General features: G+C 39.3%; 1 protein-coding gene and 1 long non-coding RNA gene across 2 annotated transcripts in view; one reads left to right on the top strand and one right to left on the bottom strand.

Annotated features, from left to right (window-relative positions):
* Nucleotides 1–10,503, bottom strand: part of LOC110463266 (SCO-spondin-like) — a 33,730-nt gene extending 23,227 nt beyond the window's left edge. The window contains exons 1-4 of the mRNA XM_021517714.1: nt 10,407–10,503; nt 9,486–9,558; nt 3,289–3,461; nt 2,917–2,974 (exon numbers count right to left, since the gene is read on the bottom strand). Coding sequence (XP_021373389.1) covers nt 2,917–2,974; nt 3,289–3,461; nt 9,486–9,558; nt 10,407–10,412 — 310 coding nt within the window. The 5' untranslated portion in view covers nt 10,413–10,503. The remainder of the gene's footprint in view (nt 1–2,916; nt 2,975–3,288; nt 3,462–9,485; nt 9,559–10,406) is intronic.
* A 3,094-nt stretch (nt 10,504–13,597) lies between these two features.
* Nucleotides 13,598–16,145, top strand: LOC110463263. Its single transcript, XR_002464365.1, has 3 exons — nt 13,598–13,698; nt 14,651–14,868; nt 15,678–16,145. It is a non-coding gene; the product is annotated as an uncharacterized LOC110463263 (long non-coding RNA).
* The last annotated feature ends 5,958 nt before the right edge of the window (nt 16,146–22,103 follow it).

Below are 22,103 nucleotides of genomic sequence, written 5' to 3'. Positions count from 1 at the left end.
TTTTAAGTATACAGGGGATGACGGTGTGACGTGAGGAATTGCCTACTGTTGTAAGAGGAGGACAAGCTAACTATGAAATTTTGTTCCCTATTCTGAACTTAAAATTGATGGTTTCTCCGAAACCATTTCGTAAGGATAGAAACATGTTTGGTGGTGGGGTTGCTATGTATTTTTTCTGATTCACTCGTAGCCAAGCGAAGAAACGATCTTGAATTTGGTAGCGATGAAACGATATGGTTCCAAATTAAATTTCAAAATACAATATATCTAATGTGTAGCCTTATTTAAACCCCCCTTTTATAATGATGCTAGCCTCGGTTTATGGCAGCATCTGCGACACTCGCTTGATATTGCATTTGAAGAAACGACCAATTAAACAATCACAGGTGATTTAAATGTTGATTTTCCAAGAACTGTTAGAGGCGATCTATTTAATAGTATGTCCAACTATAATTTGACCAATATAATTACTGAACCAACTAGACAAACCGATACCTCCTCAACACTTCTTGACCCTATTATTGTTAGTGATACTGTTAATGTATGTTTCTGTGATGTTATTGAAATTGATTAAACTATTAGCGATCATGATGCTGTTTTTGCGATTGGGAACATTCCTGCTAAAACTAAACATTATTTTAAAGAAAGGTGTGGTTATACGACCACGCTGATGTCAACAAACTTTTAGACACGATAAATCCTTGGTTAGACAATCTCGCCAACCTATTAAATGTTAATGAAATGTGCAATTTCTTTACCGAGAAATTCCTTGATGCCGTTGATTAATGTATACCATCAAAAGTAATATTAGTACGCGATAGTGATAAACCGTGGATGAATGGATTGTTAAGACGTAATATTAGGAAAAGAGATGGATTTAAAAAAAGAATGTTTAACAATAACAGTGAGAGCAACAAAAACAAGTACAAATACATGAGAAACAAAGTAAATAATATGATTAGAGAGCTACAGAAATATTCTGTGATAACATAAATAAAGTAATTGATAAAAGTAACAACAATCCTAAGATTTATTGGAAACTTCTCCAAAATATTCTTAAAGCTAAAAAAAACCACAGAAATATCCCCATTATTAGACAGTAATACAAATGAAATAACTTCTGACAACGATAGAAAATGTGAACTCTTAAACAACTACTTTAGCTATGTGTGTTCGTTATCAGAAATTGATACTGATGAAGAAATACCTTTTTTGAGAGGAGGACTGACTCCATCTTATCAGAAATAAATATGATTCCCAGTGAAGTTGAAGATATTATAAAATATCTAGATGTAAATGAGGCATCAGGTCCTGACGGTTTTAGCCATAAAATGCTCAAATTATTATCAACCAAGAAACTGTACCGTTATCCATTATTTTTAAATATTCTCTATCTCTATATCATCTACCTCCAATTACAGACCGATGTCATTGCTAAGCTGTATTGGAAAACTGTTTGAGCGTTTGGTTTATAAACATGTATATAACTTTTAAATTAAAAAGGACCTCTTTTATATATATCAGTCAGGATTCCTACCTAACCATTCCACGACACATCAACTTATTGAACTATATCATTCAATAGTTACCTCTTTCGACAATTACGAACATTCTCTTTTAAAAAATTGTGATTTTTCAAAAGCTTCTGACCGCGTCTGGCACAGAGGTCTAATACATTGCAATTGAATAATTATGGCATATCTGGCTCTCTCGTTCAGTAGATGACTACATGTAGTTATCTTTCAAACAGACAACATTTTTTTTTTATCAACGATTCTCTTTAACACCCCCATTCAAATTACTTACCAACATAAGCACTTAGGTGCTATTCTTACTAACGACTGTGAATGGAATGTTCATGTTGAATACATTGTCAGTAAAGTAACCAAATATTTAGCAATCCGTCGTAAATTTATACTTATTTTAAAAAGAAATACCTTAGAAAAATTAGATCTTACTTATGTTCGACCACTACTGGAATACGCATGTAAAGTATGGGAAACTGCGGTGAAACAAATGCCCTGATACTATAAAAAATATCCATCTAGAAGCTGCAAGAATAGTCACAGGGCTGCCCTCATTCACAAAAGAAAAAATCTTATATTAAGAAACCGGATGGTTACCCCGTTCGAAAAGAAGAGATGCTCGGAAACTTTCCTTGCTTTATTCTACAGTAAATAACATTGCACCTGAATTTCTCACCGACTTTTCTCACCGATATTACCAATGTATACTGGGAAAATAGTAGCTCCGTATAATATGCGAAATGCACATTTACTGCAGGAACAGCACTTTCGTTTACAACTATCAAACACTTCTAGCTAGCACGTTAAATTATGATCTTTTCAGAGTAAATCTAATCGGTTCAGCTGATTGCGGGTATGGGCATCCCTGTGAAGATTATTATCGTTTTCCTCCATTTGTCTTTTGTATTCTAATTTACGAAGAACACTCATTACCGAATTAGAATGGTACGAAGGCGACATAAACATAGATATTCTTTGTAAAGATGACCCCAAACATCTCACTAAATGATAATATGAAACTAGCCAAGGCTGTACAGCATTTCCTGGGAAGATCGGGTAGATTTGACTAATTATCAATCCCACCCTTTCTCTCCAACCTCCGACCCGATACATTAATAACATATTTATTGTCTAATAAAATATGTTTAAGCTGGGCTCGACATGAGCAATATGATATACATTTACTACAAGCACGTGCTTATAATCTAGATCGCTATACCGCTTTCAGTCGTGATTGACCATTTCATATTTTACCTTCACATATGTATACGGATATACATCAGAAGAGAAAACATTTATCATTGGTCCAATAGGACTGTCAGTATAGATATATGTTGTCCAAATTGTCTGATATTGCATTCTGATGAACACTTGATTGTTTTTATATTACCTGGACATGTCTTGATATCTTCGGCTTTGAAGCATGAGTATGTTTGCCAGAAACGATTCTGAAATAGTAACATGCAAAATTTACAATTACACGTTGTCAATTAAAACAGAAAAGAATATCGCCGTTTCAAACTGTAGTCTATAATACGCTTTTTACATGTAGCTTTGGCTTCTAGAACGTTGGCTAATGTATTTTTATGAACCGATTATGACTTTCCAACAAATAATTACTGCAAAAAAAAGGTGAACCAATTTTTTGGTATTTGTTGTGTTTTTATGGGAAAACATTCCTAAAGTTAAGAAAGTTTCTTAAAACTTCGACCTCGACATTGGTAGGTTTACTAAAAGATTAGTTACTAACAGGTATGTTTACCTTAGCGATTTCTGCCGTACCCGCCAGCCATCTTATGTTTGTTATGTCCTTGGTGGTACAATTAGAGCCCCCTCCACACCTTATCAAGAACGTGGGGCGGTCAGATGCTTGGATATACTGGAGAGAACTCCTCATTTTCTTTTTTATCAGCTCATTTTCGTATGACTTTAAATCTATCAATGATAACCAGTTTACATCAAAATTCATCTTACAGCGAACAACATCAGTGTCCATCAACTATCAGTTGGTATAAACAATATCTGTATATATCAATCATCAGTTGACATCACACAACAATAGCTAACATCAACCCCAAGTTGACATAAAATATCAATCAATTACAAAAACATCACCTGACATCAAACAACGACCGGCTTACATCAACTACCAGCTGATACCAAACAACGACCGGCTTACATCAACCAGCAGCTGATACCAAACAAAGACCGGCTTACATCAACCATCAGCTGATACAAAACAACGACCGGCTTACATCAACCAACAGCTGATACCAAACAACGACCGGCTTACATCATCCACCAGCTGATACCAAACAACGACCGGCTTACATCATCCACCAGCTGATACCAAACAACGACCGGCTTACATCAACCATTAGCTGATGTCAAACAACGACCGGCTTATATTGACCATAAGATGATATCAAACAACGATCGGCTTATATCAACCACCAGCTGATACCAAACAACGACCGGCTTACCTCAACCACCAGCTGATAACAAACAACGACCGGCTTCCATCACCCCCACCAGCTGATACCAAGCAACCACCGGCTTACATCACCCCCCAGATGATACAAAAAAACGACCGGCTAACATCGCAACCACCAGCTGATACCAAACAGCGACCGGCTTACTTATATTGACCATAAGATGATACCAAACAACTATCGGCTTAAATAAACCACCAGCTGATACCAAACAGCGACCGGCTTACTTATATTGACCATAAGATGATATCAAACAACGACCGGCTTCCATCAACCACCAGCTGATACAAAACAACGACCGGCTTACATAAACAACGACCGGCTAACATCACAACCACCAGCTGATACCAAACAACGACGGGCTTAAAACAACCATCAGCTGATACCAAACAACCACCGGCTTACATCAACCACCAGCTGATACCAAACAACCACCGGCTTACATCAACCATCAGCTGATACCAAACAACGACCGGCTTACATCAACCACCAGCTGATACCAAACAACGACCGGCTTACATCAACCACCAGCTGATACCAAACAACGACCGGCTTACATCAACCACCAGCTGATACCAAACAACGACCGGCTTACATCAACCACCAGCTGATACCAAACAACGACCGGCTTACATCAACCACCAGCTGATACCAAACAACGACCGGCTTACATCAACCACCAGCTGATACCAAACAACGACCGGCTTACATCAACCACCAGCTGATACCAAACAACGACCGGCTTACATCAACCACCAGCTGATACCAAACAACGACCGGCTTACATCAACCACCAGCTGATACCAAACAACGACCGGCTTACATCAACCACCAGCTGATACCAAACAACGACCGGCTTACATCAACCACCAGCTGATACCAAACAACGACCGGCTTACATCAACCACCAGCTGATACCAAACAACGACCGGCTTACATCAACCACCAGCTGATACCAAACAACGACCGGCTTACATCAACCACCAGCTGATACCAAACAACGACCGGCTTACATCAACCACCAGCTGATACCAAACAACGACCGGCTTACATCAACCACCAGCTGATACCAAACAACGACCGGCTTACATCAACCACCAGCTGATACCAAACAACGACCGGCTTACATCAACCACCAGCTGATACCAAACAACGACCGGCTTACATCAACCACCAGCTGATACCAAACAACGACCGGCTTACATCAACCACCAGCTGATACCAAACAACGACCGGCTTACATCAACCACCAGCTGATACCAAACAACGACCGGCTTACATCAACCACCAGCTGATACCAAACAACGACCGGCTTACATCAACCACCAGCTGATACCAAACAACGACCGGCTTACATCAACCACCAGCTGATACCAAACAACGACCGGCTTACATCAACCACCAGCTGATACCAAACAACGACCGGCTTACATCAACCACCAGCTGATACCAAACAACGACCGGCTTACATCAACCACCAGCTGATACCAAACAACGACCGGCTTACATCAACCACCAGCTGATACCAAACAACGACCGGCTTACATCAACCACCAGCTGATACCAAACAACGACCGGCTTACATCAACCACCAGCTGATACCAAACAACGACCGGCTTACATCAACCACCAGCTGATACCAAACAACGACCGGCTTACATCAACCACCAGCTGATACCAAACAACGACCGGCTTACATCAACCACCAGCTGATACCAAACAACGACCGGCTTACATCAACCACCAGCTGATACCAAACAACGACCGGCTTACATCAACCACCAGCTGATACCAAACAACGACCGGCTTACATCAACCACCAGCTGATACCAAACAACGACCGGCTTACATCAACCACCAGCTGATACCAAACAACGACCGGCTTACATCAACCACCAGCTGATACCAAACAACGACCGGCTTACATCAACCACCAGCTGATACCAAACAACGACCGGCTTACATCAACCACCAGCTGATACCAAACAACGACCGGCTTACATCAACCACCAGCTGATACCAAACAACGACCGGCTTACATCAACCACCAGCTGATACCAAACAACGACCGGCTTACATCAACCACCAGCTGATACCAAACAACGACCGGCTTACATCAACCACCAGCTGATACCAAACAACGACCGGCTTACATCAACCACCAGCTGATACCAAACAACGACCGGCTTACATCAACCACCAGCTGATACCAAACAACGACCGGCTTACATCAACCACCAGCTGATACCAAACAACGACCGGCTTACATCAACCACCAGCTGATACCAAACAACGACCGGCTTACATCAACCACCAGCTGATACCAAACAACGACCGGCTTACATCAACCACCAGCTGATACCAAACAACGACCGGCTTACATCAACCACCAGCTGATACCAAACAACGACCGGCTTACATCAACCACCAGCTGATACCAAACAACGACCGGCTTACATCAACCACCAGCTGATACCAAACAACGACCGGCTTACATCAACCACCAGCTGATACCAAACAACGACCGGCTTACATCAACCACCAGCTGATACCAAACAACGACCGGCTTACATCAACCACCAGCTGATACCAAACAACGACCGGCTTACATCAACCACCAGCTGATACCAAACAACGACCGGCTTACATCAACCACCAGCTGATACCAAACAACGACCGGCTTACATCAACCACCAGCTGATACCAAACAACGACCGGCTTACATCAACCACCAGCTGATACCAAACAACGACCGGCTTACATCAACCACCAGCTGATACCAAACAACGACCGGCTTACATCAACCACCAGCTGATACCAAACAACGACCGGCTTACATCAACCACCAGCTGATACCAAACAACGACCGGCTTACATCAACCACCAGCTGATACCAAACAACGACCGGCTTACATCAACCACCAGCTGATACCAAACAACGACCGGCTTACATCAACCACCAGCTGATACCAAACAACGACCGGCTTACATCAACCACCAGCTGATACCAAACAACGACCGGCTTACATCAACCACCAGCTGATACCAAACAACGACCGGCTTACATCAACCACCAGCTGATACCAAACAACGACCGGCTTACATCAACCACCAGCTGATACCAAACAACGACCGGCTTACATCAACCACCAGCTGATACCAAACAACGACCGGCTTACATCAACCACCAGCTGATACCAAACAACGACCGGCTTACATCAACCACCAGCTGATACCAAACAACGACCGGCTTACATCAACCACCAGCTGATACCAAACAACGACCGGCTTACATCAACCACCAGCTGATACCAAACAACGACCGGCTTACATCAACCACCAGCTGATACCAAACAACGACCGGCTTACATCAACCACCAGCTGATACCAAACAACGACCGGCTTACATCAACCACCAGCTGATACCAAACAACGACCGGCTTACATCAACCACCAGCTGATACCAAACAACGACCGGCTTACATCAACCACCAGCTGATACCAAACAACGACCGGCTTACATCAACCACCAGCTGATACCAAACAACGACCGGCTTACATCAACCACCAGCTGATACCAAACAACGACCAGCTTACATCAACCACCAGCTGATATCAAACAACAACCGGCTTACATCAACTATTAGCTGATACCAAACAACGACCGGCTTACATGAACCATTAGCTGATACCAAACAACGACCGGCTTACATCAACCATTAGCTTATGTCAAACAACGACCGGCTTATATTTATCATAAGATGATATCAAACAACGATCGGCTTACATCAACCACCAGCTGATACCAAACAACGACCGGATTACATCAACCATTAGCTGATACCAAACAACGACCGGCATACATCAACCACCAGCTGATACCAAACAACGACCGGATTACATCAACCAGTAGCTGATACCAAACAACGACCGGCTTATATTATTCATAAGATGATATAGGAATAACACTGGTTCACATTATCCATCAACTGACCCCAAACTGGATTATATCAACCATCAGCTGATACCAAACAACGACCGGCTTACATCAACCACTAGCTGATACCAAACAACGACCGGCTTACATCAACCATCAGCTGATACCAAACAACGACCGGCTTACATCACAACCACCAGCTGATACCAAACAACGACCGGCTTACATCGACCACCAGCTGATACCAGACAACGAACGGCTTACATCAACCACCAGCTGATACCAAACAGCGACCGGCTTACATCAACCACCAGCTGATACCACACAACGACCGGCTTACATCAACCACCAGCTGATACAAAATAACGCCCGGCTTACATCAACCATTAGCTTATGTCAAACAACGACCGTCTTATATTTACCATAAGATGATATCAAACAACGATCGGCTTACATCAACCCCCAGCTGAAACCAAACAACGACCGGCTTACATCAACCACCAGCTGAGACCAAACAACGACCGGCTTACATCAACCACCAGATGAGACCAAACAACGACCGGCTTACATCAACCACCAGATGAGACCAAACAACGACCGGCTTACATCAACCACCAGCTGATACCAAATAACGACCGGCTTACATCAACCATTAGCTTATGTCAAACAACGACCGGCTTATATTTACCATAAGATGATATCAAACAACGATCGGCTTACATCAACCACCAGCTGATACCAAACAACGACCGGATTACATCAACCATTAGCTGATACCAAACAACGACCGGCTTATATTATTCATAAGATGATATAGGAATAACACTGGTTCACATTATCCATCAACTGACCCCAAACTGGATTATATCAATCATCAGCTGACACCAACAATAACTAGCTTACATTAAACAACAGCTAAAATCAAACAAAAATGTCTTAGATTAACCATCAGCTGACATCAAACAACAACCGGCTTACATCAACCATTACAACATTAGTCAGTTGGGATCAAACAGCAAATGGGGCCAGCATAAAACAACACTAGTGTATAGTCATCATAACCTCACATCAAACACCAATCCACGTACACCGACCATTTATTGATAACAGACTCAAATATTAAATAATTTTCTTACAACAATCATCAGTTAACACTTAACAGCAACTAAAAGCGACTAACAGCATTAACCAGCTGACATAAAATAATACCGGCTTACGTCAAGTTATCAATCACCATGTGATATTCATTATCATAGTTTTTTAATAAACATCAACTGATATCGAACAGTGAAACACTAGTGGGCCCTCAAATAAACCATCAGTCGACAATAAACAACAGTCGGTTTACAATAAATATTTCGTTAACATTAGCTTCAAATTACATTCAATTTTTTAAGAAAAATAAATATTCTGACAGTATTACATGCATAACGAATTTTCAAAATGTTCCTGAACGTGTACAGTTTATGTTACTGGGTACAGTGTTGGTCAGCAACACTGACAGAATAGATTGTAGAACTTGTTTATTACCATCATTCTGTTTGGTCTCACACGTGCAAATCCAAATATGAAGAGACAGCTGTAAACCAACCAGCAAAGTTACCTGTTAAGATAATAAAAAAGAGTGTTTTCTTTGACTGTAGCTCATATTCAATCATACTTTTGTACTTGCATTTAGGCTATATGTCTAAATGAATAATATGTTTATTCCGAACAAAATGTGTTACACTTAATCCCTATCACCGTGGACGCAATTTTCATGAATTCCGAACAAACAATGGCTCGATCGGCTGTATTGTAAGAAGTCGGGGACAAAAGCCCTTGAACTAACATTAACAAGTCACCGCTACCTCAAACATCACAATATATACAGTATATTTATAATGCTTAACAAAAATAGCTCAATCCAGGTCTGCTCACATGGTGCCTCTTCAGCAAATAATTGTATATAAGTCTAAACACAGTCAACCACAGGGGCACGCAACTTTTATTAATATTTACTTGTTTTAGGGTGTCAGTCGCTGGGTACGTTATATTATAACCTAGTATTAGGTTATAACGTATCCAGCGACTGAAAGCCTATAATAAGTAGTTGCGTGCCCCTGTGAGTCAACCAAGACATTCGTCTTACTCCAAATCTTCAACTTGTGGAAGGCGGTTATTATAAAGTAGAAGTAGAAGTACTGTACAATAACAAAATTGGCTTATGTCTACCTAAAGGTTATCAATTGGTATTTGAGACATAATGTACGAGATATATACCGACAAAAACGTAGATTATCTCAGAAAAAGTACAGTACAGTACTGTTATAACACTCCAGGATATATCGACCACACCGTACCTATATCATGATATAATGGTATCCAATAAATGTCTTTGAGAGTCTACTACAAACATATGTTTGAACCTTAAAGCATCGATCTGTAGCATAGAAAGTCTTCCGTACTTACTTTCATCTCCAAGCTTTTCTGCTCATCAGGTAATACAGAACTTCACGAAGTTAACAGGTTAACACGAAGAGTCAGTGTCTTACATTTAGTGACGCCATTTTTGGTAAAACACTGACGTCACTCAGAATCGTATTGACGTCATAAGCAATGCCGTTGATTATAACACACGGGCGCCGAACGGTAACGTTATATTCCGGAAATGTTTTAATCAACTTTAAATTGATATTTTTCCAGCAATATATAGAAGCGCGACTTGAATTATATCCTTATCATTCACATCAACATTACGAATGTCATAATAACCTCGTAATCATTCTAATATGACATCTGTATCACAATAAAACTGATTTTGCAACATATTTATAAGTTACATTTAGTCGTAAATACTTCCAAATGTGTTTCTATATTTCATTGTAAGTGGTTTAATTCATGAAGTCTAATATCAAAACATTTATTTCGTAAAGTGCAAAAAATAAGTTTTAGTGTAAATTTCGGCCAGACACATCACCAAACTATTTGGAAAGTTTTATGGAATGTAAGTAACGCCAGAAGTCTGAATTTATTTATTTATTTATTTATTTTTGGGTCACCTGTATTACGTTTGATTCAACATTCTCTGTCAACGAATGTTTCTTATACGTACAGCCATCGTTATAAAACTGTACACGGATATGGTTTTAAAACCCAGCTGTGAAGTCATCTATTGTTGTATTGGTCCATTATATTGCATAATGGACACCTAGGAGTCCATTATTTAACGAGACAGTCCATTATTTTTTCCAATAATGGACGGTCAGCGCAGAAACAAAACTCCAAAACACAGATATGAAAAGTAAACATTTTAATATTAAACCAAACATGTCTTATCGTAAACATTCTAAAAGAAAAAGAATCTAAAGACTCTGTCACCTTTCTAAATTCCATTGCAGCATAGCATTTCCAGTTTCACAGTTCACTATATACATGTACGTCCTATAACTTGGACTTTCTGCTTCCATAGAGACTACAGTCAATAACCTCATTCAAAACTTTACATTTATATTCACTACCCCATCCTTGATATTACATGTAATTTCTTTTCCTCCCGTAACGGTCTCTGTTGCACCTGTAGCATTCTCAGAAGTTTTCTGCTTTTTAACACCGTTTTCTTTCTGTTCCCCACGTAGAATTTCACTCATTTTCTGTTGTTGTTCATCACTTGTTCGTTTGTATAATCTCACAGCATTTCACCTATGTCCTGTTTTCTCCGCTATGAGTTGTTCATCAACTCCTGCAGAATATAAACGTGTCGCTGCCGTTGCCCGCAACGAGTGATTAGTAAAGTGTCCTTAAAACCCAGCTTGTTCACATAGTTTTTTAACAGTTACCTGCAGAGTGTGAACGCCAACTGGAGCATCTACGTACCAGCATGATCCAGTAATAGTAGCTTTCGGGCGCAGATAAAAGGCATCAGTCTTAGCCGTTACTGGTCTAAAAGAAAAAAAATCAAATATGTAGTTTATATATATAATATATATGTGTTTCCTCCATTACACACGTTATGATAAACAAAACTGAAAGCATGGATTTTTAGCCCAATTTTGACAGTTGAAGTTTGTTATTACTATTTTTAGAAAGTTCTTTATGGAGCTTTCTCAAATTTTATAGGTAGGTTCCCCTTGATTTCTAGTATCGGAAAAAAATGGCCACCAGGTGCCCATTTTGAATTGTGACAGCTGAAGTTTGTTATTGCTGTTTATTAATATAAGATACACTCACCTTGCCTGTATGTATTTGATGTAGAGTTGTACAATGCAACTGCCCTTGTTACTACTCTCATAACCACGGGTCATCTTTGGTGTCACTTTCCGATGAGACAAACCACCAGAGTTGGTCTTGGAAATGTCCTCTGTGTATTGGAGTATTTACGACCATCAGAGTCCTGCATGAGCTTAATCTGAGACAAAGGTCCATACCTTAGATTTCTATGTTCTTTTCCAGCCCTCAAGGCGAAATGAAGTTCATTGAGATAGATCATGGCTTCTGAGGAGTATCTGATCCTAAAATTCCCATAGACAATAACTTCCCCTCCTGTTGAACAGTTATGATTTCAGCCTGTTTCCTCTCCAGCCCCAGTCCATAGACCATAACTTCCCCTCCTGTTGAACAGTTATGATTACGGCCTGTTTCCTCTCCAGCCCCAGTCCATAGACCATAACTTCTCCTCCTGTTGAACAGTTATGATTACAGCCTGTTTCCTCTCCAGCCCCAGTACTTGTTTAGAAAGGTTCTTCATCTTAGCATTAAGAATGGACTTCATTTTGGAATAGACTTCATCATCCGAAAAGCTTACCAGTTTACCGCTTGAACGAAGGAAGTGCTGAATAGACACAATTATTTCATATATAGTATTTGGTCTATATTCATTCCCTGCCTCATTGCGTACTTCCGTAATAAAGAAACACATGGCATCTGACATTTCTTCAGGTTCCATTTCCATTAATGGCTTACTAAAATTTTGTTCACAGTCCTTGTTTGCTCTCTGATTTTGCCACTTCTAGAATAAATTAACCGCCCACCTTGCTTTGTTTTCAGTTTGTTTGCACTTTCCTTCACTCAATAAAGACTGCAAGTCTTTCTATTTTAGAAGGGACAGGAATCTAGTACTCTCCTTTCCATTGCTCTTAATGTCTGAATTTTCCATATCCATAGATGCTTGTACTAACAAATCATCATCAGACGAAATGTCAGAAAATAAGTCATTCTTAATGTTAAAACAGGGCACGTATTCTTTCTCCATGTCAATTACTCCACTAAGAACTTCATCAGTATCAGCTTCACAGCAAGACACATCTCTAAATGAAGATTGTGTGAGGAACAACTCATGGTCGCTGTCTGACATGATGTTGGCTCATCTAGTGTATAATGAATACTGAACACTCAGAGTGCATGCAGTGTCAACCTGACTGTCCATTATGTGTCACGGGTGGCTGAACACATTTCTATTACTGCATGGGCATGTGCTATTTCTGATAAAGGGTAAGAAGGCTAGGAGTGTGCTAGGTTTTAAGCAGGATAAACATAAACATAAACACTGATCGACTTAAAGCTCGCCATGCTATGTTCAGCGGTCTAGCCGATTTGACATCAGATGTAAACAAACACTGAAGTATGTACAGACATTACTCATTGTATCTATTTGCTAAGACGGGTCATGCGACATCGTGTCAGAACTAACGGTCACATGAGTGGCTAAAAATAGACACTAGTACATAAGGAAGAACAAGGTGTACACGGCGACAAAGTGATCAAGGTACAGTACGATTTTATTATTCTCGTTCAATATGTGTTTATACCGATGTTAGTTACATTATTTTGTATATATACCCATTTCGTAGTATGGTCCATGTATATATGTACACACATGTTGTGTAATTACCAACAAAGTAGCCATTATAACGAAAATATCATTTACGACGCAGACCCGATCAACTGTATATGATTATATTATGTCAGTTCAGTATACGTGTAGCACATACTGTGTAATTCCTCGGACAGTTTGTTACCCCGTGTTGTACTTTTGACAGGTCCTAGTACGACGTGGGCAGTTTGACAGTCACTGTGTGCCAGTCGATCGGTAGTGTCCTAGTAACTACGTACTAGTACTATTACTTCCGGGTAATCCCTTTAACAGTTTGGCCCTTTTGAGAATAAGGAACTCAAGACGACAATGTACACTGTACGCTCTCCTGAAGTGTCTTCTTTGTCTTATTATAACAGGAAAGAGAATAGTGTGTTTCTCACCGGGAATCGAACCCGCGATCCCTAGGTTCCTAGTCGGACGCTCTATCACATGAGCTAAAGGGAAATTCCCTCTAGCTCGAAGCTAGAAGACGAAAGTAATCCTATGTACAAAATTCAAATCTGCCACAGTATAACTCTGACAGTTGTTACGCAGGTGAATTCATACAGGGACCTGATATTTTGTTACATCTATATTTGGTGTACGTCTTTGATATCTTTGGAACGGACGGACGGACGGACGGACGGACAGAATATACTTGTACTTCGAAAGACTGACTATTGGACAGACTAATTGTACTTCTGCGGTGTCCCACGGACTTGTTGACAGTCTGTACAAGTACTGATGTAGTGTCCTCGTGACAGTTTCAAAACGCATGAAATACCTGTTCCTCTGACATATCTATGGTGAGAATATTAAATCATCAAGTGAATATTACTGTATTTTCTATTCATGATTTCAGCAGGTGCCATATTGCGTCTAAAGTAACATAACCAGCGATATGAGCTACCCACAGACATACCAACAGCAGCCTGGGTACGGGACTACAGCTGGATACCCTCCACCACCGGCAGGAGCGTACGCGTACCAAACCCCTCCGGGTCAATATCCGCCAGGACAGTACCCCGCGGGCCAATACCCACCTCCGGGTCCGGTCTACCAACAACAGCCAACAACAGTGTAAGTCTGTAACATGAGGGAGGGGGAAGCAACCTGCCCAGGACATTCACTTATGTATTACACGTATAACGGTCCACACATAATAAAAAGAAGTATTTTAAGTAGAATAAGTCAGTGAGTCAGTTGATTGATTGATTGATGGGGCTTTACGTCCTTGTTCCGGTTATAACCGAGCCTAGGACAATCAGTGAGTCAGTCAGATTTATCTAAACTCACAATCGTAATTTCGATGAGTTTGGCAATCTTGTTTCTCTCTTAACACACCAACACAAATGTCCTTTTGCCAAAGACATGACCTGTTTTGTAAGATCTGATCGGGAAAAAGCCCATAAGTCAGACGTAAATATGACGTCACAATGTAAGTCTGACGTAGGCATAAACATGTCACAGTGCACGTATGACGTAAACATGTTAACACAATGTTAGTCTCGCGTAAACATGTCGTCACATCACAAAATATATTATTTGATTACCTTGGAGGAAAATAATTGCAGTACATACAGTACAAACATAATCTAATGGCCTAGGATATATGAACAGTTTTGGAAGAACCATGTTAAAATATGTTATACATAAAAATACGGTGCCAATTTTTTAAAGGTTTCAAATGTTGTATTGTCCAAGGTCGAAAGACTACTGCCAAAGCTGGGAGCTTGTCTATTCGTCACCGTATTTCTACCAAAACCATTCGAATCCATTATCAAAAAAGTATTTCATGCTACAGGTTACGTAATTTGCTAAGTTTATTTTAAAAGCGTTATTGTAATGAAATGATACCATGGTGAGTGAATTTCTTGATTTTGTTTCAGTTACATGTATGACGATAGAGGGCGCCGCCAAGCGGAGGCCGATAAGGAGGCTGCAGAAGACTGTTGCTTGTTAGCCGCCTGTTGCGCGTTGTTGTGTTGCTGTTTTGCCAATTCATGAACAGAAAACAAACATTGTGTGTTGTTAGTGGCATAATCGAATCATAGACACATCCCAATATAAAGATATGGGATGGTTTAATTACGCTGTGATATAACAAAATGACAGTCCATTCCAGATCGTTTTCGAGGCAGCTGGAACTAAGACTGTTGCTTTGTCACAGCATGTGGGCATCACTATGACGTAATCATGAGAAAACCCCCCGGAAATGTGCAGTGTATTAATGTCATGTAACTTTATTTAAATGTTGTTTCATATGTTTTATAAAATCAATTATTTTATTACATATATAAGTCTGAGGATTTATTTTGACATAAAATCGTTACCACATGCATGCTTACTGTCCTTAACCAAGATTGTTTTTGTTTTACTTTCTGTTCTCTTTGGAACTGCCTGTCTAATTCTACATTTGTCTAGACACCGTCTTCACGGACAACTTTATATATTCTTAGCGCGTAGGAATCCATATAGGTACTCGAACACGTCATTTTCATTATACATTTAGTATACCAAAACATACGTTAAATAATGCCATGATTGAAATCACAGGTTTGACATGAATTCAGAAAACTTCTTGAATGCAATATTGTATTTATAAGTGAAACATTGTTATTATGTCGAAATTTCTAGTTAGTTTGTCGAATTATTGAGTAAGAAACACTACTTTCTATGACCAACGGTATATTCCATACCGACTCGGTTTTATGTCAATTAAGGAGGCTCCACCCTTTCACAATAAGCCAACAGAATTCAATGAAAGTTTCACATAATTTTTTTGAGTGTGTGGCATTAAAATAATGAAAAGAAACATTGCTAATCAACCCTACACATATTTATTTTTACAATGACACTTATTTTCTTTACTATACCAATAACGACGGAAATAAATTGAATTACTATATTTAATTGTCAATTTACTGTTCTTTTATGGAACACAATTACTGTCAATCATGTACACTTCGGACATCATTCCATAGCCCGCCTACGCATGACGTATTTACATGTCAGGTGCATAGGTAACCGTAGGCTATGCATGGTATGCCCTTATCACATGCACGCACATGCACCTGCAATTTATAGGGATCTTGATATTTTACAAGCCACTATTTTCACAGAGTTATTGTAATTGCATTCGTGAAACGATTTATCTGATAGAGCGTAACTCGCTCGACAACAAATGTCGTAGCGACCAAAAGCTTGTGAACAGCACGTGATACGTACAGGTGAGGTCGGTAATCAAAACACATCAGTGTGCATTCCATGCGCTTCTTGAAGTCGTCTGATCTTATGTCAGTGTCTTCCCATGAGTTAATTAATGTCTTTCTATCATAAGCTTTATTTCTGAAGTACGTGTGATTACACATTTCCCAGTTAAGGTGGCTCCACACTTTCGTAATTAACCAGCGAAATTCGTTGATACTTTCATATAATGGTTATGCAACTATGTAGAGATGATTTTACGAAAATCTAAACACTCCGATAGTTAGGGGACTTTTTTGGAAAAAATACCAAAAAATTGAATTTTCGTCAATTTTAATATTTTCCGGGGTTTTTTTGGGTGTGACATTGTTCGGAACAATAACAACAATAATAAAATGAAAAGAAGCATTTCTAATTAACCCTACAAATATTTTATTTATCGCAAAATATGTAACACATGTTACACAAAGTGTTTTTTATTGAATTTGAACGGATAAAAGTGATTATCTACAAGCTAAAAGCCAACAGGACACAAAGATCTATACATATAGAATGGGAAATTGAACAAAATATACACAATGGCTTTATAATTAATTTATTTTACATTTTACAATCACTTCGATCCGGGTAAGAGTTATCTTCCTTGAAAAAAATCGGAACTTTTTGCAGAGGGGTGACATTTACACAATGACAGTTGTCCCTGTTTACATATAACAAAAATGATGGAAATAAATCAAAAATATGATATCAAAATTATCNTTTGGTCTCATGTCACTATCTTCCCGTGAGTCTGTTTATGTCTATGAATTTGAAAGCTTTATTCCTGAAATACGTGTGATTATACATTTCCCGGTAAAATCTCGATATCGGGTGTTGACATATCATCGGCACGCACGTGTACTATTGTTTACCAGGGGCCTGTTCGTGTATGCGGAGCAACCGGTTTGACCGTTTATAAATGTAACAATTTCGGGTATAAATCCTGGCGGACCTGCAAATGTATATGCAGGCCTTGCAAGGCTTTCTCACGGCTCGCCTGAAAGCAGCATCAGATTACTAGGTCCGACCTTATTTAATAAACGAACAACAGTGGTCCGATCGGTTTGACCGTTTAAACGAAAACGGCCAAGGTGTAACTATAATTTGCACAACGACATCGAATGCCCGATACGCAATACGGAAATGACGACACGGTGTACATGCACATTTCGATCAAGATAATTGAGTCCGAGCTGTACTTTTTCCGGAAGTACGTCACGAAAATGGACGCTGATGACGATGTGTGGAGCCACCTTAAGTCTCGATATCGGGTGTTGACATATCATCGTCACGCACGTGTACTATTGTTAACCCGGTGTTACTATAATTTACACTACGGTAATAGAATGCCCGATACGCAATACGGAAATGACGACACGAAAATACGACAAGAAAAACATGTGTATTACGAAGGGTGGGAAGTCCTTAAGTCTAGTCTTCTAAGCCCCGGAATCTACAGTAGGACCACGATTCTGTGTTTACATAGAGTCAGCCCATTTATCTATTCATGTTTTATACCAAAGGAGGTCAATTAACCCATAGTATATGATCCATAATGGTTTCCAGCATTCAAGCGTTTCAAAAATTATTCAGTTAAAATTTCATTGATTTTCGCTTGTTCTTTCGGCATTTTCAAATGGTTATAATTTTTGGACCTGTACTAAACTTTGTTATGGTCACAGACTTTGTATGACTATTACAAATAGAAGCGCTGTGTAGTGAGCTCCCTGCAATGTTCCTTTTATCACGGATTGCCATTTAATAGCAATGCGTCAAATGTACATTTTCATGTCATTGTCAATCCAAATATATCCAACCACAAAAGCCGCTGCCCAATTGTCGGCTCTTCACCAAAATGATACGCCTTTTCATGTTATATCGTTTAACTTAAAAAAACACCACAAGAAGTGATGGCGTCGTTTATCGCAATGTTTGGCGCGGTCATTGTAATTCTATCTTCTGATACATGTAAGTTGAAAGCTCGGCGATGAAATTACAGTTCAATGTTGTATTTTGTTCAAAACTCTTTTGTTTTTATCAGAAATGAATAAATATATATCTATGAACTGTACCTAAGGAGTTTGTCTTATTGAATTATTTAATCATGCAGAATAGATATGATAGTTTTTGTATAATTATGGTTATTCCTTAAATAACAAGAGATCCCAGAGGGATCTTGGCGCCCACCTTTGTACCATCTTCATTAGGTCTTTGTCAGTTCGATCTTTTCTCTTCTTTCCTCTAAGCTGTTTGATCGAGTCGTGTTAACAGTAAATGCACCTTGAGGTAACTTTTGATCTAAACTTAATACTGATGTGTATGAAAGCCAACATTCAAAGTGAGTTTGTCATTTCACATATTTACTAGTACAGTACTTAATGTGATAGAAATAGAATCGATCATTGCAATATGAGAAAGATCTGTTTAGTTCTTCTTTTAATCCATTTTGTTTTTATGATCAGTCTCAAAATATAACATACACAACGAGGGATCAAGGGGAACCTACATTTAAAATTTGAGAAAGATCCCTCCCGTACTTCCCGAGAAATAGCGATAACAAACTTTCACTATCAAAATCCAAGATGGCTGCCTGTCGGCCATGTTGTTTATCCGATCAGTCTCAAAAGTTGCCCTGCACAGCTAAGGACCAAGGGGAACCTACATATAAAATTTTAGAAAGAGCCCTCTCGTACTTCTTGAGAAATACCGATAACAAGAATTGTTTACGGACGGACGACCGACGGCGGACGGCGGACGGCGGACGGCGGACGGCGGACGACAGACGACGGACGGACGACGGACCACGGACCACGGACGCAGGGTGATTTGAATTGCCCACCATCAGATGATGATGGGCTAAAAACGTCACAATCGCAACAACACATGGTGAGAAATATATCATTTCGAAAGCTTGTCTTTCGGGGGTTTCTTCATCATTTGTCAAATGTCCTTGTGACGCTAACTTATATCATTTCAAATGAACATCATATCGGATTTAGACGTTATTGTGACGTCATCTTGTATCAGATGAACAGCATATGGGCTTTAAACATTATGACGTCATATTGTTTCGAATGAACATTAAATCCTCGCTTTATGATACGTCATCTTATTTCCGATAAACAGAACATAAGCTTTCTATGATATGTCATGTTGACGTCATTTTGTGACGTTTCAGATGGAGAAAATATCAGATCTCAATGATACGTCATGGGAACGTCCCCTTGTCTCGAATCGTTGCTACGTCATCTAGAAACATTCCATCAAGTCTCTTTAATAGAGTATTGTAACATCATCTAATTACGTTTCAGATGGACAGCATATCGGCTCGGCTTTTTCAATATTTACTCTCATGATTATGATGTAATGCACGATTTCAAACACCAAGGCATCTTTGGGAAGTTTCTTCCAAAATGGAAAAGCACAAAGGAATGTTTTAACAATAACAAATCGAGTGATTAATTGAAATTGGTAAAAAAAATATGTGTTCTAGTTCTCAACTCAATTCACGAAATCGCTTAAAATATTACTAATTTTGACATACAGATTATTCGAATCACACAACCAGTTTAAATCTTGAGCTGAGCCAATACGACGTCACGCTGAAACACCACAATATAACATCACAATGAAGAATCATTAAACACTTTCGATTATGGAGGAAAGGGGAGCATATAAAAGCTACAGTGGTGTCTACAACAAGCATCATTATATATCTGTTTTGTTTTGAACAGCTTTCAGATGGCCATCTTGGCAGTCTATTAGTTACTGGCTAAACAAACAACACTATGGCTGTGACAGCATTAGGTGGCATTCGTAAAGACCTTTATATTATATAATTTCATTGTGGAAGGCACCGTACGTGGACTTACAAATTTATATTAAATGCGCATTTCAACGTCAATATCGTCAAAATACATTAAACGCCAATACCGTCACAATACATTAAACGTCGATACCGTCACAATACATTAAACGTCGATACCGTCACAATACAATAAACGTCAATACCGTCACAATACATTAAACGTCGATACCGTCACAATACATTAAACGTCAATACCGTCACAATACATTAAACGTCGATACCGTCACAATACATTAAACGTCGATACCGTCACAATACATTAAACGTCAATACCGTCACAATACATTAAACGTCGATACCGTCACAATACATTAAACGTCGATACCGTCACAATACATTAAACGTCAATACCGTCACAATACATTAAACGTCAATACCGTCACAATACATTAAACGTCAATACCGTCACAATACATTAAACGCCATTAACGTCACAATACATTAAACGTCAATACCGTCACAATACATTAAACGCCATTAACGTCACAATACATTAAACGTCTTTTCATCTCTGACGTCCATCACGTTGACACTCTTTTTGGGGGGGTGTCAATCGAAAGGTTATTTTTTCACAACTTTCAACCAAGTCCAAGCGACATACTTCGTAGTCGTATAACATGTGATTAGAATTAACATGTTGCAGACGGTTATATTGTTCACCATACCACTGGTCGATTCTAATCGATAACCTTGGTAAAGTTTAGAACAAACAAGCAATGACGTCACAATGATTTGCATGTTTTTACTTTGTTAATCTTACATTGTGACGTAATTATACACTTTTACAGAGCATATCGATCCGAATCCAGCACCAATCTATGTCTCATGTTGCCATGTAAACGAATGTTACGAAAATTGTCAATCGAAATTTGGAAAAGTGGCTCTGGTCGCCAGTGTTGTGCAACACAAAACAACACACAATACATCCATGTCTGTGTTTTGCAATGTTTATTGACATTTTTTATTATAAAAATACATACATCACATCTATATACTGATCTAACATGTAAACTACGTACAAGAAACATTAAACGGGACAAACACTGATAAGTAATGGTAAACCAACAAGTCTGGGTAAAGTAATGGTAACCCGACAACGGAAGTCTGGGTAAAGTAATGGTAACCCGACAACGGAAGTCTGGGTAATAATGGTAACCCCACAAGTCTAGGTAAAGTAAAAGTAACCCGACAACGGAAGTCT

The sequence above is a fragment of the Mizuhopecten yessoensis genome, unplaced genomic scaffold, assembly GCF_002113885.1.
Source record: "Mizuhopecten yessoensis strain PY_sf001 unplaced genomic scaffold, ASM211388v2 scaffold10883, whole genome shotgun sequence".
NCBI lineage: Eukaryota > Metazoa > Mollusca > Bivalvia > Pectinida > Pectinidae > Mizuhopecten > Mizuhopecten yessoensis.
The sequence above is the reverse complement of the archived record's forward strand: the minus strand, read 5'-3'. Positions and strand labels throughout refer to the sequence as shown.